A 24,551-nucleotide genomic window follows, 5' to 3' on the forward strand; every position below is an offset into this window, starting at 1 on the left:
CCAGCTCCGGATTCCGTCCTCTGGTCCTGGCCGCAGGGGTGGGGTGGGGCCGGGAGAGGAGAGAGGACTTCGGGAGCGTTTTGTTTTTACAAATGGGAGCTTTCAAACTGCATTTTTCAGGCTTCGCTCGTCGAGCCCAGGAGCCCCTGGAGGGTTCAGTAGGGCTCAAAGGGAAGATGAAAGCTTGTGACATCCGCAATGTCTCTGTCTTTAGCTGAAAAGCAAATCGGAGCATTCACAGAGGCTGTTATCAGAGGATGGCAAGTGGCTTCTGCGGGCTGGCCAAGGCCTGGGGAGGGCTCTTTCAAACAGTTCCCTAAGTTGATGGTAAAAGAACAAAAATATTTCACAGGCCGTCCACTGCCGGAGTCAAAAGTTTCATGTCACAGTGTTCCAAATGGCAGAGCTCAAAGCAGGCGTTTTGCCCCTCAGGTAACCCTGGTGCACTATTTGGAGGGAAAAGCCATTTTCAAGTGCTAGAACCAAGTTGCCAGCCTGACAGAAGAGGGATTTCTGGTTCCTCATCATTCTGTTTAGCCTCCGTTCAAGGCCAAGAGAGGCACCTGGGTGAGACAGAGAAGCCAGAGGAGGAGGCTGCAGACAGTGACTAGCTCACTCGGGGGTTTAAAAAAAACCTCGCCCTCTTTTGTTTCAAGTCCTTACTGGTCTGTCCACAGCAACCCCAGGGCACCTTTTCATGTCTGCCGTTGTTAATGACTTTCACCCCAGACCATCTTTGAATCTGGTACTGCTGCAGCCTCACCTTCACAACTTTGTCAAAAAAAAAAAAAAAAAAAGCTGGGTACTGAGGGTCAGGGGCTGGAGTGGCCCCTTCGCTCTGCTCCAATGCCTCTGTGGGTTTGGGAAGGGCCACCTCCTGGGTTGAGAAAGCAGCTGGCCTCCTGGGACCCACCAGCCACTGAACAGTCTCTTATTCCCTCTCTGAAAACCCCCAGCTCAGGCAGCAGAACAGAGTTCAATTCAGGAGCCGAGTGTGGCTCTGGCCTGCTTGCCCACGCCGAGGCTGTGATTTCTCACGGCTCAGGGAAATCAGCTTTTTTTTTTTTTTTTTTTTTTGCAACACAGGGCAGGAGAATCTCTGCCCTTCTTCTCCACTGGGCCCTCAGAGGCACATTTTGCTGAAGAGGCAGAGGACAGCAGCGGCGGGGGTGACTCCGGCTCCCCTGGGCATGGCCTCGGCAATCACACACACCCACGTGCTTCCCAGCAGCAAACCCTCTCCACCCGCGAGCATCCCACACCACCAAGTTGCCGGCACTGTAAAAATTGATCTCTTCTAAAAATCGATCTGCCAGCCTTTTCTCAGTGGAGCAGGTTCATGGTAAAGCTGCATTTATTTTTGAAATCTGATAGCAGCGGCCTATTGTGATCATTTAAACGGAATTCTTTGAGCTTTAGAAATCCCTTCTATAGGCCGGCCGTGGAGAAGCCGGCTAATCTCAGAGTCGAGGCTCACTGCTTCACTGAACTGGAGAAAGCCTGTTTACGCTAGCCTGAGCCCTCCATGTGAGGGCTTTTTAAGGACCTTGTAATTTTTCTGGAATTAAACCTCCCACCTCTCCTTACATTCCAGATGTCATTATAGTCAAAAGTCATAAGAATTTGCTTCCCTGTGTGGCTGGCTGGGGGGAGGAGGGTGTGCTGGGGACGAGGAGGTATGTTTCTGTGGTGACTTGTTTGCAAGAAAGGTTTTTTTTCCCCTCTCTCTCCAAAGGGTGAGGATTACATACGCAGTCTCCTACCTGCATGACAAGATGGTTTAATCATCTGCTATCCCTCCCCTCCCCCCCAGCTGCTTCCCACCCCAGCTCAGTTAGTGCTGGTAAAAATCACTGCCCAGCACCAGCAAACACTGTCTGTGGTTTCAGAGCCATGGGGGGAGGGGGGAATGTAAGGGACAGGTCAGGAAATAAATGAATGCAGCATAAGCTGCTTCTTCCTCTTTTCCTTTCTTTCTTTCTTTGAAATTCAGAAAAAAAAAGCCCACTGGAATTGTCTAAACTGCAATGTAATCTCTTGCTCATTTAAAAGATCTCATTTTCTAATCATGTGCTTTGAGACATTTAATACTATTTCAATTATGCAGAGGAAATAATATAATTCCTTTATTTGAAAAATGATACTGAACCTCAGAGATCAGTTAAATCTACTGCTGGAATGGGGATTCTTTTTAAACTGTGTTGCTCCCTCTCTTCAAACAGCTGTAGCTGTACACAGATGGAAAAACATTTGGTCAGAAAGCAGCAAATTAGTGTTTTTCAGGACAGAATTCAGCTCCCGCAGCTCCTGCGTCTCCGTTCGTCTAGATTTTATTTCTTCTTTGCATTGACATTTTTGCAGACCCAGTTCATGCCGTCCTTTGAGGGAAATGGGCAGAGAAAGGCAGTGTTAGTTGTAAGAAAGGCACTACAGGCTCAAGGAGTCGGTAGTGGGGGTGGGGAGGTGGGGGTGTCCTGGGTCCTCCCTCCCCAACCACTGAGCTCCAGAGAGTTTGCTGGCCCCAGGGACCTACCTGGGTGACCAGGGACAGTGGCCTCCTGGGGAGGAGAAGGGGGGGGCCCTGAGAGCCCTGGGGGGAGATGGGAGGGGGAGTGCCCAGTGTCTGAACTTGAGATGGATCCTCAGGAACTCCCTCTGAAAAAATAAACACATCTGCCTGGATCCAAGGCCTGATTGAAGAGCTATCAGAGATTCCAGCCATTTTTGGCTTTTTCTAAAAGCTGACCTTTGCTAGGGCATTAAATTCAATAAGTCACCCTTCTGGTGCCCCAGTGTGTTTACAGTGTGACAGTGTACACTTGGGTTAAATTAAATTTTTTTGGAAAAACAAACCGACTGCAGTGTGTGTTACTAGACACACACTGGGGCAATGTGCATTTATCTCTCTCAGTGCAGCACTACATGGAGGTTTAAAGGGCTGGCCTGGTTCTTGCAGCTTTAAGCACTACCAAGCTGAGGGACTGGGGAGAAGGTTTCCTTAAAGGCACAGTGACCTTGAACGTGTCCTCTCTTAGAAGGTGGGAGAGGGACACGGGTAAAAACCACACAATGCCTATAGCCACCTGGCAGGCAGCATGGTTCTCATCAATGCCAGGTCGGCCAGAGATGGCCTCCTTTTTGGCCCCCTCTGGAGCCATCCCTGAACACTCTCCCTTTCCCCTGAGGCTCTCCGACCTTCAGGGGTGTTCAGAGTTCCCGCAGAAGCCTAGCACAAAATCAAAGGAAGCTCCTGCAACGAGTCCCTTTCCTCTGCATCTGTAACACATACTCACTACGGTCCCAGTCACGTTTGCACATCTCAGGGCATACATGACATGCAGAGCCCCGCATTTCCTGTGACCAGAGAGCTAGTACTTGAACCTGAACAGCTGAGACAGCTTAAAGTAATAAATATCAGCTGACACCCTTGGCCATTCGGAGCATTAATCCCATAAACAATACATCACTGCAAAACAACCAGCAGGCATCCTATCTCCTGGCTAATCTGACCATAACCTGAATTTACAGTGATTAAAACTCTGCCAGTTGCCATCAGAGCGCTTGGGCAGGAGAACCAGATAATCCGTTGGCTGTCCCAGGGCAGACCTTGGGGTGTTTGCCAAGATGTGGCTGGCCATGGCCCAAAGCCCAAAGGTGGACAGCACCTGGCAACGGTGGGGGCAGGGGTGGGGAGATGCAGGGTGGGAAAAAGGTGGACTCCAAATGCATCTCCAGTTACAACTGGGTCAGCTACTTAGTCTGAAATGCTGAGGCCAATTTTAAGACCATTTTATGAAAAGGATTAATTTAAAGAGAAGCATGTTTAATTTTAGTAGCTAATTGGTTTCCAGGAAAAAAAAAAAAGGATCACCTGCCAGGAGACAAAAAAGATTTTTACAAATAAAAGAGAGATGAATAAGATAACCATCTTCTCTTTGCCTTCGAAGCTGAATAGCTCAGCACTTTCCACCTTCAGGAACCTGTACGAACACTATCAAAGGTGTGCACCTCAATATTTTCTTGAGAGCCTTGAAGATTTTATCAAATCACCTTCTCAGAGAAATCAAGAATTGTGTTCCCACACTACGTGAATGGCACTTCCCCCCCTCTTGTTTTATGGCTGATTATGGGGGGGGAGGGTTCTTTTTATTATATGTAACTGAACATGAATGCAGTCAAAGAGATAGGAAAAATATTTACTCAGCTGCAGGAACCCAATGCAGAATGTGGAGGGTGAGGGGCAGCTTTCCTCGGTTATCTGTTATGGAGGCAGAGGGGATTTAAACCAGGGAGCCCTGCTGGGGGGCAGTGTCTTCCAGATGTCTGAGGGCCAGGGGTGGCAGAGCCCGTCCAACCACAGTCCTGCCGACAGAGGGCGCTCAGAGGTCTGCACCCACCGGCTGACCTTGCGGCCCTTAGGCCCGCACAGCTGCCGCCTGCAACCTGCAGGAGTGAGAATTAATCGGGGCAGAGCCCTGTGGCTGCTCTTGCTCTCAGAGGCTGCCCTGGTCTGAAGTGTCTGGAGGCTGGGGAACTGTACCTTTCCCGCTCTTATCCAGAGGAGAACCTGAGCTGGAGGTAAGAGGTGCTGGGGAGGCTGTAGTTAACTCTTCAATCAAATCAAGGCCGGGCTGTGCCAAGCTGCCCACTGGAAAGGAAAGACGGTGGTGCTGTCCAGGGCCCCCGAGACAAGGGTCTGTGTCAGACTGGCCGGAGGCAGTGTTTGCAGAACCTAGCATGGTATCTGGTCTACAGCAGACGCTTAATTTATATCTTTTCAGTTAATCCTTGCAAAGCGGCCGGAAGTAGGCACTATGATAATTTGCACAGGACGATGAGGAAATGGGGGCACAGAATCACATGAGGCAGAGGCGGGCTGTGAACCCGGGCAGGAGCTCCAGCACCCATGCTCTTCAGCCAGTTACCACTTCCCAGTGGATGCCTCAAGCTTAGAGAGAAGGTGGGAATCGCCCTGAAGTTGGGAAAGGGAGCCATCCAGGTTCTTTGTTAGGACTTCAGGCTGATACAGGGTCAGGAGACTGGGGGAGCTCAGGTGCTGCAGCTCAGGTGCCAACAGCTGTTTTTGGCCACTTAACTCTCAAGATTCCCGGCGGCTGCGTATTTACCTTGCCGCACGATCGCTAGCAATATTAACTATCTGCAGGCTATGCCAAATGTGGCAAGTCCACATTTAGAGCATACAAGAGGAGGGACCCTCTGCTCCTCGTGTTACGTTTGCGTACCATACTGCTGGTGCCTTAACTCGGCAAGGCCTTGTTTTTTAAAAACCTATGACTGAGAAAAGGTGATCGTCTACTTGAAGCAGGTTACTGCTCTGCCTCCAAAGAAGGAAATGAACTCATAGGTTTATTTAATGGTTGAACCTTTATTGTTTAAAAACTGGTTTGACCAAATTTCTGCACATTTGATCTTCGTCACAAAATGACAATCTTATGGCATGGGCAGCCCTCCCCCTCTTTCCTCCGCTGCAACCTCCCCCTGACCAGCTTTGCTGAAACTGAATCTGAACTGATTAGCTTCAATGCAATAATAGAGACTAAAGAGAGACCTCGACCATCAAAAACTGAGCTTTGTTTAGCGTCATGGAAAGGAAAGGCATTTTACTATGTCATGATGTTATTCCCTATGATAAGTGCTGGGAAACATTCAAGGCTCCCCCTAACCACATGGGTGGAGACCAGACACAGATCCCTGCGTTCTAAGATTGGAGGTGCGATGCCCCTTTTGATGGAAAGAGTGGCCTCTGCCTGCACTGTTCCTTTGAACTTGCTCTCACTACGATGCATCCACCACTGCCTGATGGTTGGAAGGAAGCAGTAGTAGCCGTGGTTGGGTGGGCCTGGTTTGTAACACCATGAGGACTAGGCGGTCACATCAGGAATTGCTTTAAGATGACGAGGCGCTCAGGCCCTTGCTGAGCACTGCAGCCTATCCTGTTGTGACCCTGGGCCCCCAGGGTCAAGGAGCAGCTGGGTGCAGCATACATAATATATTGCTCGCTAGTAACGTTTTCTGGAGACAAAGGCTACTGCACCAGAGAGGTAGCAAAATCGCAGGTCCCAAGTTTGCTTTCTTGGTCTACAGAGAGGTTCGAAAATTTAAAAATAAACCTGAGGTCTGACTTGTAGTTAAGCAGTTCCATATACACTTGGAGTCAAAAATAACTGATGTCAGGCCTTAGAAAGAAGTGGTAAATGTCATTTTTTTTTTTTAAAAAACACAGAAATTCTGTTGGCTTATTAAGGGAAAAATCCCCTAGATCAAGGAAAAAAGCAACAAAAACAAGAAACTTGGCCACTGACTGTGTAACGGCCATCTGCAAAGCACTCTGAAGTGCAGCTCACACATCGGGGCTCAGACTGCTGGAGGCCTTTCCTATGCAGGTGAGATGGTTGTGAGCCAGGTCGTTACTCCTGTTTGGAGAAGGAAGACAGGGAATGTGGGAGGGATGTGGGAAAGGAGGTGAGCACAAGGTGGAGGGCGCAGAGAGCAATCCCCAGGGAAACCTGCCAGCTCCAGACTACTGGTGTAGGCAGGCCTCTGTTATGACTGACGCCAGAGGCCAGGTTAGAGCTGCTGATCTCTGTGCTGGAAGGGAATGATAATCTGGTATAATTTTATTTAAACACACACTGGTGTTTTAGAAGGGGAATATCTTCAAACACCCAGAACTGCACAAGGGCAGAAGAGATCTGTGGTTTGGGGTTCCAATCCAGCTTTGCAGGTGGAAGAGGGGCTGACTTCACTACCTTTCTCTGGCTCTAAGCCAGATCCTTTGTTCACTATTTTCTAGACGCCCAGGGAACACCAGAGAAGAGTCCTGGAGCTAGATGCATGCACTGGGACAGGGCCGAGCCCCAAGGGCACAGGGAGGCTGCCCCCATGTCTGCGAGGCAGTCTGGCTGAGGGGGCTGCAGGGCTCCCATCCCAACATTTTTCAGTTTCTTCTTTCTCTGCACTCAACTACTTGACAGAACTGGGTCTCTTCTGTTCACTCCTCTGGATTATGGGCCTCTCAGCAGGACAGAGTTTCTAAGATTGATGTTCTCCTTCAGCTTCTAGTGTCCTTTACCTATGTTCTGCTTTTGACAATTTCCCATGAAAACCTACTTTAATCACATGATGGCCTGGCCTCCTCATCACCATCAATCAGGCAAAGACAGACCTGTTCTGAACTCCCCCGAAGCCCTCAAAAGTCCATTTCCACACCCAGAGCAGGAGCTATAGAACAACACGTGGACCGCCTGTCCTTGTCAAGACCGCACACGTTTGGCTCCAGAATATCAGGTAGAAGGACCGGAAATCCATCCCAGGAATCACTAACGTTCCAAATCTCAAATTATGTGTCTAAGATACTCAGCTAAGGAGAAGTGACACACCTGCCCCATCAGTCCCGATGGCTTAGCTCACTGTCTCACAGATCTGTGGCTGTTCCTCCACTCAGCCACCGGAGGGTGTCACTTTTCTGGGAGGGGGCAGATCTCACAAATGCATTTAGATTAAACATACACACTCAAGCACAATGTAAATAGGGACATTATCTCTGAACACCTGAAACTGTCACAGAAATTCCAGATCTTTTTTGAAATCTTTGTACATTTTTCTTTCAGGGCCATTAGAGCTGGGGTGCCAGATGTTACTTGACCCATTTAATGCCTGATCATTTTGGCAGCTTTGCCCATTACTGGCCAGCTTTCAGGGGGTAGTGGGTGGAAAAGTGGGAGGGGGAAATAGGAATTTAGGGAATTTTAGTAATTATTATACAGTATCCATGCCTGAAAGTGATTGTATGGACATTTTTCTAGTGACGTCTTTCATTCTGAGGAATACTTAAAGCCTTAATGAATATGAATCATTAAAGGCCTGCACTTGAACTAAGCAATGCAGGAAAAGAATTTCATGTAAGTGACTCTTTTTAAAGTGAAAACCAAGAAACTGGCTGAGTGGGCAAGAGCGGGAGGCAGAGGCATTACCTGAGGGAGGGATATGGTCAATCAGTGTCTCACAATGAAAAGCGACTCCACAGAAAACTCCCTGACCTTTCTCCAGTCCCCAAAGGTTACCATTAAAGGACAATAGACAGCAGATTCCCTTCTTAATTAACATTTTTATTAAATAACCCATTTCAAATAATGGTTAAATTCTCTAAATTTATATCATTCTATTAACCATAATCTAATCTCATTAACCTTGAAATCCCAGTCTTAACTATCCAATTCTATACACCATGGTACTATCTACTAAACTAATTAAGTGACCTTCAAACTATTTCTCCTCCATATAAAATCATTATTTTTTTTGTTCACAGTTCTTTGTTGTATCTCTCTTGATATCATTCCCTTTGAACCTGGTTGCTGAAGGTCCCTGATCTGAGAAGAACTTTCTGAACAAAATCAAACCACACGTGACTGTCTTACTGGATTCAAACTGGCTGATTTTAAAGCCCTCCCCTGCCACCCCCACCCTCTGTGGGATAGCTCACTGCCTCTTTTGTGGAATAAAGATCCTGTGACTTAAAGGGAACGCCATGTCTAGAGTGGTGATGACAGCCAGGGACACAGAGCTCTCTACCCGTGTAATCTCCACCTGACTGGAGAGGGGGAGCGGAGCCGAGGCAGACAATGAGCAGACAATGACGAGGGCTCCCTCCCAACCTCCAGGCCCCTCTGCAGAAGCACCCTTCACTTGAATGCCACTACTCTAAATACTGATTCTAGATAACTCTAGCCCTCCTTCTGACATCCCTAAGGCTCGCTGTAGAAACAAGAAGCTCACTGTTAATTCCAGCTTTGCTTTTTCTTCCTTTTGGCACTCTGGCCCAGTGAAGACTACAGAGCAGTCAGTTCCCACTCTCTCAGGGGTATACACACAAATGTATTTATCTTCTCTAGTCCCACCTTTAGAGTCCCCAACTCAAGGTGGTCTCTACTTTCTTTCCTTTTCTTTAAAATAATCTATACCCAAAGTGGAGCTCGAACTCACAATCCCAAAATCAAGAGTCACATGCTCTATTGACTGAGCCAGCCAGGCACCCCTGTCCTCTACTTTCTGTATTTGCGTTCTAAACCATTTAGAGACAGAATCCTCTTCCTGAAGTAGTTTGTGCAAACACAAGAAAGCTACTATCTTCTCCTGGGCCGCCTCCCCACCAAAATAACCTCAGGCCGCCTGAATAGCTTTTTATGCACAATCCAGGGAATTGCCTTGGGCAAAACTTGGGTTCTTTTTTTTTAGTGAGAAGCTAAATAAAATGATCAGAGTTTACCTATCAAAAAGGTATACTACATCCTGAGTTGTAAATTAAGCTGAAAAGTGCAGTTAATTTGAAACCTGATAGACCTATAATCACACATGTAACTGCCATTTTATGAGAAGAAAAAACTATTAGTGGGATTAGCTCCTTTGTCAAGCAGGATTAGGGGAGAGTAAAGAAGTTCTCGGTTTTTAGTTTTATATACTTGTATATGATTAATTATTTTTAATATATTAGTTTTAGAGCCAGAGTCTAGGAAGGAAGGAAATAAGTAAGAGTCCACATCTGTCCCTCCCCCGACCTAAAGCTCACAGAACCCCGCAGAGCTCTGCCACCCATTCTGGGGACACAGCCAAGCTAATGTCTGGCTACTTGAGAGTCCCGCACTGCGCAGGCGCACGGGGAGTCTTTGAGGGTGCAGGTACTGAGGAGTGTGGAGGAGGAGGCACCGGTCCTGTGCTGACTGGTCTGCCCTCAGATCTAGTGGCCAAGCACGGGACCAGGCCCTGGCTGTTTGTGTAACAAAAGAAAAAAGCCAAGGCAGCAAACAGATGGAACAACCGAGATAATTCTTGGAAGTGATTATTTGCTTGAGATAAAAGTAGTCAGGCAGTTTTAAGACAAATCAATGTCAATGTCTTCGGAGAGAGTGGAAAAGGGTATACTAGAAGGAAAAGAGGCTGCAGGACAAAAGCTGAGAATCAAATCCCAACACACCAAGTTGAGGGAAAAGCACACCAGCCATGCTATGACACGCGTCATATCGCAATGAGGGAAGATACCTTTTCTTCAGATGTTGGTTACCCCCCGCAACACCCTAGAGCAGCACTGTCTGGTTCTCCCAGCACCATGTCCCTTCCTGGCAGGTACACTGGATGTAGATGTTTAGAATGAGGCACGAGGAACATGCTGGGGCCCCAGCATAAAGAAGTAGCCCTGAGTGTCAACTGGTTTGAGGCTGCTTGGTGGGAAGCATCAGGGCTGAAATGGTTTATCATTCTTTGAGGATGTAGGCTCTCAGGATCTGGGATACAGCCGTGTTCTGCCCTAAATTAATAAAAAACTGGTATCCAGTTCTTCAGTATAAAGCATGGGGCTTTCTGTTAGCAGAAGCCTCCTGGTGGGAAACCAACCTGAAGTAACAGGAAAGAGACACCAAGCCTGCGGGCAGTGGAGATAGCCAACGGAAAAATCAAAACACTTCCAGGATAACTGGTGTGCGTATTGTTGATGGCATTACCGCAGGAGCACAAGTATTTAGCATCCATAATATTAGACACAACACAAAACTCCCAACCCAGTCATCAGAGAATCCTAGAGTTAGAAAGCATCTTCGAAGGTCTTCTGTTCTGACCTTCTACCCAGTGGGATTGTTTGTCCCGTGTGGGGGGTGGTTTATCTGTGGCTTTCCTGAAACAGTTAATGATTATCAGATTGGTTGCTAAGTAAAAAGAACCAAATTCCCCCATGCCCTTCACATCCCGAAGCCGTTCATCTACCAATCGAAAGCTATTTGTTTCAGATCTTTTTCTATCTAGATCAGCCCAAACAGTGAGACAGACCTCTTTGGTTGGGTGCCGCGTTGCCAGGTAACCAAGGCTTCCCTTAATCTCACCTGAACGCCCTCCCCCGTGAGAGCTGAGCAGGACTGGATCTGCCAGACGCGGTCCCGGATGGTGTGCAGATTCAGTCCTTCTGCAATTTCGGAGGCAGGGGCTGCCGTGAGCAAATCCTGCTTGTTAGCAAAGATGAGCACTGGCACACAACTTAGTTTTTCTTCCTCCAGTAATTCAGCTAATTCCTGGATCATTTTGGAAATGGATGGGAAGGGAAGGATGAAATCTATGATATTTAATCATGTACTTCTAATTAGAAAAAAACAAAACAAAACAAAACCCAGAAGTATTAAGCTGATCAACTAGCAGCTTCCAAGGACAGTGGTTCTCAAACTTGAGCCTGTAGAAGAATTCCCTGGCAGATTCCTGGGCCCACCCCAGAGATGCTGATTGTGGGAAGTTTGAGGTAGGGCCTAGGAATCTGCATTTCAATACATTTAAGAAACGCTGTTAAAAGGAGAACACAGGCTGTGGACAGAGATTTAAAACTTACTCAAGGCTATTATCTGCAAATGACTTTCAGGAGGCCTGCGTGCGTGCACACACACTCACATTTTAAACTGAAAATGACAATGACTTTAGAGACTGTTTAGACACTTTAGGAAAATTCTGTTTCCTTCAAAAATGCATGCATGTGCACCGCACTTCATCAAACCCACATCCTAAAATCCTTCTGGCAACATCTCTGATGTTGTGGTTACTGACTGGGGTCTACACTGCATGTTGATTCTGTCTGCAATAAGCAGAGGAGAGGGTGTGTATTTACCTAAGAGGACTCCCCTCTTCCCTATGAAATTCACATTTTAGCTACTTAGGGCACTTGGGCTGTCAAAGGGAACTGGAGGGTTCAAGAGGCAGATCATTCTATAACACCCTTTACCCCTAAGCTCATGTTTAGCATTGTTTCACATGGGTGATGATAGAGGAATTATCAGGGTATGGAAAGGAGAGGGGCTGTCTCCAGGAGTCTGGAAAGTTCTCAAACTAATTTTCAGGAAAAAGGAACATAAACATGGGGAATACTACTTTTGGAAGGCCACCTGTGGCAGTTTAGGACACAGGCCAAGGATTCTGCACACTTCTCTAAGAGGTCATTCTTCTTGCTCCTTATCAGTATACTCAGTCTCGGTAAAATGGTCTATGCCCACTGCTTCTCTATTTAAAATTGTGTACACAAATCGCACTGTGTAATCATGTTGACATGTACTTTCCATCTGAAGCCATATATGAGTTCAAAGCATATCTATCTCTTGGTTTGGAAGCAAGGGCAGCTTAGTCTTGGCTTGCATATTTCCTCCCATCCCTTCACATTTGTCAAAGGTACCCTTGGATCAATTAGGTTGGTATTGAAAAATGTATCCAGAAATGACAAGTGGACTGCTCCTCGGGGTTCATTTCTAAGTGGCCTAGGAAGAAACTTTAAGAGTTTTTGGGCATGCTGGTAAGGTCCATTTGCTTATATCTTGTTTATTTAATTTGACTAAAACTAAAAGGCTGTAATCAAAAAATAGTTTAAAGGATTCTCAACTAATTTCCTTTCAGGCAACCTTTTTTTCCTGTTTTTGTTTTGTTTTGTCTTGTTTTTTCCCAACTGGTATTTCTGCCCGCTTGCCAGAATGACTGCCTTGTTTCAACTGCAAAGGTTAAAAAACAATACCTCTCTCACTCATACATTTACAAGGTAGATTAATGAATACCCAGGAATTTGAAAAATATCTCAACAGAAGAATCATTTACCTGACCCGTCTCTTCAAATCTTTTTCTGTCTGCACTGTCAATTACATATATCTGTAAAGTAAAAGGAGAAAGTTACTTCAATAAGCAGGTATGGAAAAATATGGGGCACTTTCTGCGGAAGGAGCAAAGAATCCCCAGTCAGTAGATTTCTCATTAGTACAGCATATAAAACTGAGCTGAAAACTCTTACTTCATCTAGGGATGCAAAGTAAACTGATTAATTACTTGATTGTTAAATGGGGATATCCAGAAAATATGTCCAGCTAAGAGATGTCAGGAGAACCAAGCAGGACCAAAACAGCTACGTGTGTTGTGTACTCATTAAACATTCTTGCTTAGATCTACCCTGTTAATTGTCGTTATGACTCTTTAAGATCAGTTTCATTATTTTCCCGTTTTACACTAAGACAAACATGAGCCCAAAGAAGTCAATTTTCTTGTCCAAGTTCTATCTGGTATGCAACAAGATGGGGTGGGATTAAAACTCAGGCCTACCTGACAGTAAAGTCCACAGGTGCTCTTAAGCACTCTGCTGTTCTGCTTCCCAAATTGTCAGGAAGGGATGGTGTTTTGAGGCATTCACAAATGCTATAGTTCTGGAACATCATGGCTCGGAAAGGACATTCTGCGATATTAACTACACGCTGACTTCAGGTGCTGAAGTAGGAGACCCACCGATCTCCATTCCATTCCAACCTTCTTAGGCTTGCCGGGAGGTTAAGATCAAGTACTGGAAATAGCAAGGGCACAGGCTTTGCCAGAAGTAAGAGAAGTCTTGAGATTCTCTGTTAAAATTATAAATCCCAAGCTTTTTCTCCCATCACTGAATTTTATTAATTGCATAAATAACATCCTATAATAATGATAAGGGAAATGAAGACCAAAAAAGAAAAATCATCTATAGTTTTAGAACCCAAACACGTTCATTATGTTCATTATTTTAATTTCTTATGAAAATTCCCTTCTAATTCTTCTTCATAATTAAAAAAGAAAATTAGAGATATAATTTTGTAGGCCTTTTTTTATTAAACGACATATTAAATGTTTTCCCAGTTGCTAATCTTAAAAATGATCAAATTTGCAAATTTTCTTTTTTTATTAAAAAATGTTTATTTATTTGAAAAAATTTGTTTTAATGTTTTTTATTTATTTCTGAGAGAGAGAGACAGCGTGAACAGGGGAGGGTCAGAGAGAGAGGGAGACACAGAATCCGAAGCTGGCTCCAGACTCCGAGCTAGCTGTCAGCACAGAGCCCGATGCAGGGCTTGAACCCACAAACCGTGAGATCATGACCTGAGCCGAAGTCGGATGCCCAACCGACTAAGCCACCCAGGCTCCCCCAAAAATGTTAATTTATTTTTGAGAGAGGAGAGGGGCAGCAAGAACCCCAAGAAGGTTCCACACTGTCAGCGCAGAGTCTGATGGGGGGCCCAAGCTCATGAACCATGAGATCCATGACCTGAGCCAGAATCAAAAGTCAGATGTTTGACTGAGCTATCTAGGTACCCCTGCAAACTTTCTTTAAAGAATTGTTACTAGGGGTGCCTGGGTGGCTCAGTTGGTTAAACGTCCATCTCTCTTAAAAAATAAAGACACTTTATTTATTTATTTTTTTAATTTTTTTTAATGTTTTTATTTATTTCTAGGAGAGAGAGAGAGAGACAGCGTGAGCAAGGGAGGGTCAGAGAGAGAGGGAGTCACAGACTGAAACAGGCTCCAGGCTCCGAGCTGGCAGTCAGCACAGAGCCCGACGCGGGGCTCGAACCCACAAACCGCGAGATCATGACCTAAGCGAAAGTCGGAAAGTCGGACGCTTAACCGACTAAGCCACCCTTTCGCCCCTAAAGACACTTTAAAAAAATTAAAAAAGAACTGTTATTAAACTAATGGTATTATGGAAACACTCTTTTAAAAGGGCGTATTCACGGAGCGCCTGGGTGGCTTAGTCGGTTAAGCGTCCGACTTTCCGACTTTCGCTTAGGTCATGATCTCGCGGTTTGTGGGTTCGAGCCCCGCGTCGGGCTCTGTGCTGACTGCCAGCTCGGAGCCTGGAGCCTGTTTCAGTCTGTGACTCCCTCTCTCTCTGTCCCTCCCCTGCTCACGCTGTCTCTCTCTCCTAGAAATAAATAAAACATTAAAAAAAAAAAATTAAAAAAAAAAAATAAATAAAAGGGCGTATTCAGGGGTGCCTGGGTGGCTCAGTTGGTTAAGCGGCAGACTTTGGCTCTCAGGTCATGATCTTGTGCTTCATGGGTTTGAGCCCCACGTCGGGCTCTGTGCTGACAGTTCAGAGCCTGAGGCCTGCTTTGGATTCTGTGTCTCCCTCTCTCTGTGCCCCTCCCCCACTTGCACTCTCTCAAAAATGAGTAAATGTTAAAAATAAATAAATAAATAAAATAGCATATTCACCAAAAAGCAACAACAAAAAACCAATCTGCAAGTCTCACCTTTACCTCTCTTCAACTGCATAAACTGGTACACTATAATGCACACACGCATTTCTGTATGCAGGTCCGATTCTGTGCTACTGTGAAAATTCACTCTCTTTTGAAAAAAAAATTAAAATTCCTTTGCTTAATGCTCTCTCATTTAGAGTAATTAGTGCCAAATACTATAGCAGGAACCGAGTTTCAGCCTTTCCTCTGAAGAATACCCTATATTTCTACCTATGTTTTTTTCATGGAGAAGCACAGGAGGATGAAAGATGGATGTGTTTGGTCTTGGGTTTTGTTTTTTGTTTGCGTTTATTATTGTTAATGTTAATATTACCGACTCAATGTCAATACATGTGCTAATGGGTTCTGCACACTACAGATACCCCAGATTTGACACTGACTGATAAGTAAACATGTAGAACATGGTGGTAGCTTTTTCTCCCGAAGGGGCTAGCATTTTTAAAGTAGCAGATGTTGTAGGGGCACCTGGGTGGCTCAGTTGGTTAAATGTCCAACTTCGGCTCAGGTCATGATCTCATGGCTTGTTGAGCCTGCTTCAGATTCTATGTCTCCTTATCTCTCTGCCCCGCCCCCCAAAGCTCACACTGTTTCTCCCTCTCTCAAAAATAAATAAACATTAAAAAAATCTTTTTAAAGTAGCAGGCATTGTATAAACATAGATGTGGAAAGAAGGAATGCAATGGGAGAGTAAACCTCAATGTAGAGTTGATTGGACTTGGCTGGGGTCTACAGGCAACTAGGATGGTCTTCACTCAGGCAAAAGTGCAAGGGAGGGAAGAGGGTCCGGTGATCAGTGGGAGGGGGTCTGGGGCTCAGAGGGCTGCCTGAAGGCAGCAAGCAGGTCATTGAGCAAGAAAGAAATTATAAAGTAGGAAAAACTCTGCTTGGGAGCAAAGAGTGTAAGAAGGGAAGAATGGAAAGAGGAGGTTGAGACAAGGCTGAGAAGACAAAGATACAGTGAGGAAATTGATGTCTGACATGATGAAAAACAGGCAGCTGGAGAGAAGTGAGGAGGGAAAGGTGGTTTAAATCACACACAAGAAAGATTACCAAATACCAGACAGAGTCTGAAGGTGAATGGGAAGGCATTTTTAACTCAAAATTGCTAAATTACTTGCTATTTATTGCTTTGACATGAAATTTCACAGGAAACGTTTTCATTAAAAGATACAAAAAAAGGCACGTGGCGGGCTCGGTTGGTGGAGCCTGTGACTGATCTCTCTCTCTCTGGGTTTTGAGTTTGAGCCCTATGTTAGGGGTAGAGATTACTTTAAAAAAATTCAAAAGGAAAATTTTAATAAACTACACATAAATCCTATCATTTAGTAGGTAATTTGAAAATTACCACGCAATAATTCCAGGAGTCTATAAAATAACTGCCACATGTATTAAAAGGGCCAAGTGAAAAGTTATTAGCACAGGCCAGGTTCTGGTGATCCCACAAATCTGTTTTTCTGCAGTGGCATGTTCTTTTCCCTGTCACCTCCCCTCCCTAGTGCTGTCCAGTGTCTTCATGTCTTCATACAAGTATCTGTTTTCTTCTGGTTAATAGCTAAGGGTAAGGGTAGCCTCCTATTTTTTTTTTTTAATAGCTGTTAATCTAGTCATGCAAAAAATTTTTTAAGAAACTTTTTAATCCAAAGGGTGCCTGGGTAGCTCAGCTGGTTAAGTGTATGACTCTTGGTTTCAGCTCAGGTCATGATCTCAGAGTTCGTGAGATGGAGCCCTGCGTCGGGCTCTGTGTTGACAGCTCAGAGTCTGGGACCCTTTCTCTCTGCTCCTCTACAGCTCACTCTCTCTATCAAAACAAATGAATAGGGGCGCTTGGGTGGCCCAGCTGGTTAAGCATCAAATTTCAGCTCAGGTCATGATCTCACAATTCATGGGTTAGAGCCCCGTGTCGGGCTCTGAGCTGACAGCTCATATGGAGCCTGCTTCAGACTCTGTCTCTCTCTCTCTGTCCACACCGTCCACCCCCACCCTCCCGCCGCCACTCACACTCTTTCTCTCTCTCAAAAATAAACATAAATAAACAAACATTCACAAAACCTTTTTCTTAAAATTTTTAATGTTTATTATTTAGACAGAAACAGAGCATGAATGGGGGAGGGGCAGAGAGAGAGGGAGACACAGAATCCAAAGCAGGTTCCAGGCTCTGAGCTGTGAGCAGAGAGCCCGACGTGGGGACTGAACCCACGAACCATGAGATCATAACCTGAGCCGAAGTCGGTTGCTTAACCGACTGAGCCACCCAGGCGCCCTATAACAAAACCTTTTTAATTAAAACAAAACAAAAAACCTACTACTAAAAAAATACTCTGAAAATATCAGGGAAAGTTAAATGTTTATAGTGCTTCTGACTGACCTTAAAACCTTCAAAAATCAAGTTTCATAAAGCTATTCTGAAATCAAATTACTGGTACCATGGTACTCAGCATGATGCTTTAGGTAAAGCAAGGCCAACTCATATCTTCTTTGGCAATTGTTTTGAATTTTTTATTTGGCTGTGGGAGGAAGAGATAGAGAAAAAGATTTTTTCTTGATGGAAGCTTGACCAACTGTAGATTATCCAGAGACTAGTTAGTTATCTAGCAGGTGAATGGAGAAGCTCTCTATTTCTCCTCTTGGTCTGGTCCTCCTCCCTCCTGCTGCCACCTTTTGGTCATTTTACTGGTCCTAAGTATTTCTCAAGAGGGGTAGACAGAGACGAGGGGAGATGACATTAACGAGCAGGCTTTTTATGTTAGCTCCAGCAAAAGTCTAAAAGGAAGCTGAAATTGACAAATATGGTTTTTGGGTAATGTGGTTTTTGATTCTTTGTGCTCTAGTAGTAGTATTGGTGCTGAGGTGTGAGTGACATCATGGAAATAATACAAGAGACCGGTGTTTGAGATCTATCTCACTTGATGTCCTTTTCTCTGGATATGGGAATAATGACAGCTGCTTTGTGGATATTACGTTGCATTTAAACAAAAAACTGGTAATAAAGTAAATGGAGTTTAGTGGTAATAGTACCATATCTGAAAAAATATATGTATTTTCTAATCTGTCAAAAAGCTTTATTTTCTGGCTTGAGAAATGGAAGACACTCTATCCCCTCCCTTTTATGACCCCTCAAGTTTTATTTCCTAGTCACTCCCTCAAAATTATTAAAACTGAAGTCAGCTGTTCTTAATATCATTTTCCCTGAGAAAAACTGGCACTTTTAGGAGTTGCCCTGACTCTTTCAAACCTCTAGAGAACCATTTAATGCTTAAAAGTGGGGTTTGTCAATCTTTTTCTGCACGGGGTCAGGTGGTAAATATTTTAGGCTTTGTGGCCTATACAATCTCTTTCATAACTATTGAACTTTGTTATTGTAGTGTAGAAGCAACCATTAAAAAATCTGTAAAAAAGTAGAAGTGGTTGTGTCCCAATAGTACTTTATTTATGGACACTGAACCTTAAATTCCATATTATTTTCATATGTCATGAAATCTTCTTTTTCTTTATCTGCCCCCCCCCCCCATTTAAAAATGTAAAAACCATTCTTCGCTTACTGGCTACATAATAATAGAAGGCAGTCTGGATCAGTTTGTCAGACACCTGCTCCAAAGTAAGAATTTCTTATTGCACTCTAGAGATAAATGAAAAGAGTTAACCAGGCAACTAAATGTGTCAAGCTTCAACCCTGCTCTTCTAGGCAATGTGGAGGCTAGGGTAATAGGTCTTTTCAACTAACAATGAAGAACTATTAAATACAGACAAACTAATATAACCCATCAACCACTGCCACTCCAAACTGCTTATGAAACTGGAAGACAGGGCTGAGTCACCAGCCTTAGAATCTAACCCTGGGGACTCAGCTGCTCCCCCAGACTTGTTTAATCTCAAACAGCACTGGAAAATAATGAAAGGTTAACTCGGAATCCACAACACTGTCTGGAATTGGCAGCCCTAAGGTGGCTGGAGAAAGCTCCTCTGGGGTAGCTCTGGACTGACTTTTACTGGGTTGTATGATAATTCCTGGGCACTCTCAGCTAATAAGAAGTGTGGAATCCTGGGTCATATCACAAGTACCTTGCAGTCTACCCTCAAGGTGTTAGAGCTTGTGACTTAAAATTACCCTGACCTGTGGAGCAGAAAGTTTCAAGGCCTCCTTATGGAGCCGCATAGTCACTAATGTCCTTATATACTGCTCTTATTTGGGTATTTCTTTCAAAGTACCTAATCTAGCAGATGAACAGACTGAACTGTTATTCTTCTCAACTATTTGCTTTTTCCTAACTCTTGATTCCAAAAGCACAAGACAATCTATAGCTCCTCTCCCTCCCCCACCAACTGTATTGAGGTATAGATGGCATAGAGCACTGTACAAGTTTAAAGTGTACAGTGTAATGATTTGACTGAATCTACAGTTTCACTGATTCACTTTCATTTTTAAGCAGTTTTTATTTATAGAATTGGATGGATAGCACATAGAGTTCCATGTACCTACCTCACCTCAACTCCCTCCCTCAGCCTCCCCTAGTAACATCTTACATTAGTGTGGCCCACTAGTCATAATTCATGAACCAATACTGGATATATCAGGTTCATTCTCTGTGTTTTAAAGTTTTATGGGTTTCAACTGACCCATAATAACATGTATCCACCTTACAGTTTCATAGAGAATGGTTTGCATTCTCAAAATCCTTTGTGTCTCCTACTCATCAACCCCTCCTCTCCTCCCCCCTGCCCGTCGGGAGTTCTGGCAACCAGTATCTCTTATTTGTAGAGCTTTTTACTAATTTCTATAGTTTGCCTTTTAAAAAATGTCATATCCTTGAAAACAGAGAGTATGTATCCTTTTCAGATTGACTTTCACTTAGCAGTATACATTTAAGTTTCTTCTATGTCTTTTCGTGGCTTGGTAGCGCATCAAAAAAATTAAATAAACATTTTTTTCATTTCTTTTTATCAAGAAATAGTATCCTATTATATAGATGTATCACAGTTTATTTATTCATTCACCTGAAGCAGGACATCTCAGTAGCTTCCAATTTTTGGTAATTATGAATAAAGCTGCTGTAAGTATTCATGTGCTGGATTTTGTGCGGATATGTTTTCATCTAATTGGGTAGATCCCTTGAAGAGTGATGCTGGATCACATAGTTTGTTAAGACTATATTTAGCTTTGTAAGAAACTGCAAACTATCTTTCAGAGTGGTTGTACCATTTTGCAGTCCTACCAGGAATGAATAGGAGTTCCTGTTGTTCTTCATCCTTGTTAGCATTTGGTATTGTCAGTTTTTTGGACTTTAGCCATTCTAGTAGATATGTAGTGGCATTTCAATATTTTAATTTTCAGGTCCCTAAGATGTTGAACATCTTTTCATGTGCTTATCTGTGTATCTTTTTTGGTGAGGTATCTGTTCAGATCTTTTGCCCATTTTTAATGGGGTTTCTGTTTTCTTATGGTTGAGTTTTAAGAGTTCTTTTTATATTTTAGACATAAGTACTTTCTCAGATATGTGTTTTACAAATATTTTCCCTTAGTCTGTGGCTTGTCTCTTCATTTTCTTAACAGTGTCTTTCTTTTCTTTCTTTCTTTTTTCCTTTCTTGAGAAAGAGAGGGTACAAGTGAGCAAGAGGCAGAGAATCTCAGGAGTGAGTGAGAGAGAGAGAGAAGTGGGGCTCACCCAAAGTGGGGCTCATATTCACCCAAAGCAGGGCTCAAGCTCACCCCATGTGGGACTCGAACTCACAAACCGTGAGATCATGACCTGAGCTGAAGTCAGATGCTTAAAGACTGAACCACCCAGGCACCCACAGTATCTTTCTCAGAGCATAAGTTTTAAATTCTAAAAAGTATATCTTAGCAATTTTTGCTTCATGGATTGTGGATTTGGTGCTATACCCAAAACCCAGGCTATCTAGATTTTTCTCCTATAGTATCTTCTAGAAATATTTTAGGTTTAGGTTTTACATTTAGGTCTAAGATCCATTTTGAGTTAATTTTTTTTAAAGTTTATTTATTTTACTTTATTTAAAAAAATTTTAATGTTTATTCATTTTTGAGAGATAGAGCATGAGCAGAGGAGGGGCAGAGAGAGAGGGAGACACAGTATGTGAAGCAGGCTCCAGGCTCTGAGCTGTCACCACAGAGCCCGATGCGGGGCTCGAACCCACAAACTGCGAGATCATGACATGAGCTGAAGTTGGGCACCTAACCGACTGAGCCACCCAGGCGCCCCTTGAGTTAATGGATGTCCCATTGTTCTAGAACCATTTGCTAAAAGGACTATACTTCCTTTGTTGAATTGTCTTGCTCCTTTGTCAAAGATCAGTTGACAATATTCACGTGGGTCTACTACTGAGCTCTCTATCCTGTTCTGTTGATCAATTCTTTCTCTAATACGTGTTGTCTTGATTACTGTAGCTTTATAGTAAGTCTTTTTTTTTTTTTAATGGTTTTATTTATTTCTAGGAGAGAGAGAGAGAGACAGTGTGAGCAGGGGAGGGTCAGATAGAGAGGGAGTCACAGACTGAAACAGGCTCCAGGCTCCGAGCTGGCAGTCAGCACAGAGCCCGATGCGGGCTCAAACCCATGAACCGCGAGATCATGACCTAAGCGAAAGTCGGACGCTTAACCGACTAAGCCACCCAGGCGCACCATAGCAAGTCTTGAAACCAGGTAGTGTCGGTCCTCCAACTTTGTTCTTCTTTAGTATTGTGTTGGCTATTCTGGCTCTTTTGCCTTTGCAGATAAATTTAATCAATTTGCCAAATCCACAAAATAGCTCACATGGATTTTGCTTGAGATTGTGCTGAAATCTGTAGCTGATCTATATAATCTATAGATCAAGCTGGGTGGATTTGACAGTTTAGCCCTACTGAGTCTTCCAGTCCGTGAGCAGGGAATATCTCCTCATTTGTTTAGATCTTCCTTTTTTAATGCAAGCAGGGGAGAGGCAGAGAGAGAGAAAAAAATCCCAAGCAGACTTCACACTGTCTGTCAGTGCAGAGTCCACTGCAGGACTTAATCTCATGAACCCTGAGATGTTTTTCTTAATTTTTTTAATGTTTATTTATTTTAGAGAGAGACAGATTGAGAGAGAAAGCACATGCATGAGCGGGGGAGGGGCAGAGAGAGAGAGGGAGACACAGAATCTGAAGCAGGCTCCAGGCTCTGAGCTATCAGCACAGAGCCCAACGTGGGGCTCAAACTCACACACCACAAGATCATGACCTGAGCCGAAGCTGGACACCTAACCGACTGAGCGACCCAGGTGCCCCTAGATCTTCTCTGATTTCTTTTACTGGTTTTGTAGTTTTTTCATACAGATTCTGTATATATTTTGTTATATATAAGCCTAAGTATTTCTTTTTTGGGGGTGCTAATATAAATGGCATTTTGCTTTTCATTTCAAATGCCAATTGTCACTGCTGGTATAAAGGAAAGCAATGGACTTTTGTGTATTAACCTTATATCTTGCAAACTCATTATAACAACTTATTAGTTCCAGGAATTTCCTTGTTGATTTTAGGATCTGAAATACTTTTAATGAGCAGTTTCTCTAACACATAGCTGCATATAACAATTTAGAGACTGATCTTTTTAATTTATATTTCAAGTATTTGTGAGTAAAATAATATATGATGGCTTGGATTTGTTTTTAAAACACTTAAAAAAGAAGGGGGAATTGGTGGAGGAGGAGATGAAACAAGATTGCCAAAAATGAAATTAACGAAGTTAGGTAATGGGTACGCATACGAGGTTTCTATTTTCTTGACCTTTGCATAAACTTGGAAATTTCTAAAATTAAAAAAATTGTATGTTAAGAATGGACACAGGGGCATCTGGGTGGCTCAGTCAGTTAGGCGTTTGACTCTTTTTATTCCCCTAGATGTTCATTTTTGGGAAAGAGCATGCAAGAGTGGGGGCGGGGGCAGAGAGAGAGGACAAAAGATCTGAAGCAGGGTCTGTGCTGACAGCAGCAATCTGACATGGGGCTTGAACTCATGAGATCATGACCCAAGTCAAAGTTGGATGCTTAACTGACTGAGCCACCCAAGTGCCCCAAACTTCTGACTCTTGATTTCAGTTCAAGTCAGGATCTCCATGGTTCATGGGATTGAGCTGACAGTGCAGAGCCTGCCTGGGATTCTCTCTCTCTCTGCCCCTCCCCTGCTTGTTCTCTCTCTCAAAACAAATAAAGAAACTTAAAAAAAAAAAAAAAGAATGGACACATTATTTGAGATTATAGAAGAGGTGTCTTTCTATAATAAATGGAAAAATTTCCTTTTCTCGCAATTCTCTTCTATTCTCCTAGAAGATATGTAATACATTTTGGAGGAATAACTGGATAGATGGATGAACACATAGATGCAGATGTCTCCTCTTTTTCTTCTCATCCATTTATTTTTTAATTCTTTTAAAAGGAATGAACTGTTGTTTTTTAAATTGAAATTATTTTTTTATTTATTAAAAATTTTAAAGTTTGTTTATTTTGAGAGAGACAGAGACAACACGAGTGCAGAAGGAGCAGAGAGAAAGGGAGAGAGAGAATCCCAAGCAGGCTCCATGCTGCCAGTGCAGAGCCTGAGGTGGGGCTGGAACTCACACTAGTAGGAGATCATGACCTGAGCTGAAATCAAGAGTCGGGTGCCTAACTGACTGGGCCACCCAGGCGATCACCCAGGTTTTTTTCTTAAATTTTAGACAGACAGACTGAGTGCAATTTGGGGAGAGGGGCAAAAGGAAAGAGAAAGAATCTTAAGCAGGCTATAGAGCCGACGCAGGGCTGGATCCCATGATCCTGGGATCACAACCACCTGAGCTGAAATCAACAGTCAGACAGGTCAACCAACTAAGCCAACCAGGCACTCCTTATGTATTTATTTTTTAAATGTTTATTTATTTTGAGAGAGAGCATGCACGGGTGTGGGAGGGGCAGACAGAGAGGGAGAGAGAGAATCCCAGGCAGGCTCCGGGTTGTCAGTACAGAGCCTGACAAGGAGCTCAATCTCATGACCTGAGCCGAAATCAAGAGTCAGACACTTAACTGGCTGAGCCACCCACGCACCCCTCTTCTCATCCATTTAAACCTTTAACCTGGTACCAGGTATATACTGGAACTTCTCTTCACTGAAGGCCAGAATAAGAGAAGGCTGTGTGATGTCCTCATCAGTTCCTCATGTGTTTATTGATTTGCTCATAGCACACTTTTATATTTTGGTATTATTCTCCATTCAAGAATTGTGGGGAGTAAATGAATTCACTACTTCTCATAAACCCCTCCTGAAGTTAAATGTTCTACCCATTATATAGAAGGAATCAACAAGCCCCTGGACTTAACCGCAATGATGCATAATCACAGAACTTCACAGTTGAAAGGGAATTTAGAATTTATATAATTCTGTATTCTACCTAATGTCAGAATCCATCTATAACAATTATCCATTTCATTTGGCACCTTCTAAGTACTAGGGATACAACAGTGGCTG

The 24,551-nt window shown here is 43.7% G+C and overlaps 1 protein-coding gene and 1 long non-coding RNA gene across 3 annotated transcripts in view; one reads left to right on the forward strand and one right to left on the reverse strand.

Moving 5' to 3' along the window:
• Window positions 1–2,099: 2,099 nt before the first annotated feature.
• The window catches only part of ARL3 (ARF like GTPase 3), a 38,320-nt gene continuing 15,868 nt past the window's right edge, over window positions 2,100–24,551 (reverse strand). Inside the window, exons 4-7 of one of the 2 annotated variants that reach the window (XM_077748441.1) lie at window positions 12,628–12,678; window positions 10,890–11,075; window positions 2,534–2,655; window positions 2,100–2,378 (exon numbers count right to left, since the gene is read on the reverse strand). In XM_077748441.1, the coding sequence (XP_077604567.1) occupies window positions 2,369–2,378; window positions 2,534–2,655; window positions 10,890–11,075; window positions 12,628–12,678 (369 nt within the window). In that variant the 3' untranslated portion in view covers window positions 2,100–2,368. The remainder of the gene's footprint in view (window positions 2,379–2,533; window positions 2,656–10,889; window positions 11,076–12,627; window positions 12,679–24,551) is intronic. The other variant, XM_077748442.1, reaches the window with a different exon arrangement.
• Window positions 4,411–24,551, forward strand: part of LOC144218508 (uncharacterized) — a 35,690-nt gene continuing 15,549 nt past the window's right edge. The window contains exon 1 of the long non-coding RNA XR_013331178.1: window positions 4,411–4,578. This is a non-coding gene — a long non-coding RNA (uncharacterized LOC144218508). The remainder of the gene's footprint in view (window positions 4,579–24,551) is intronic.

This window comes from Crocuta crocuta, unplaced genomic scaffold, assembly GCF_008692635.1.
Source record: "Crocuta crocuta isolate KB4526 unplaced genomic scaffold, BGI_CrCroc_1.0 scaffold619, whole genome shotgun sequence".
NCBI lineage: Eukaryota > Metazoa > Chordata > Mammalia > Carnivora > Hyaenidae > Crocuta > Crocuta crocuta.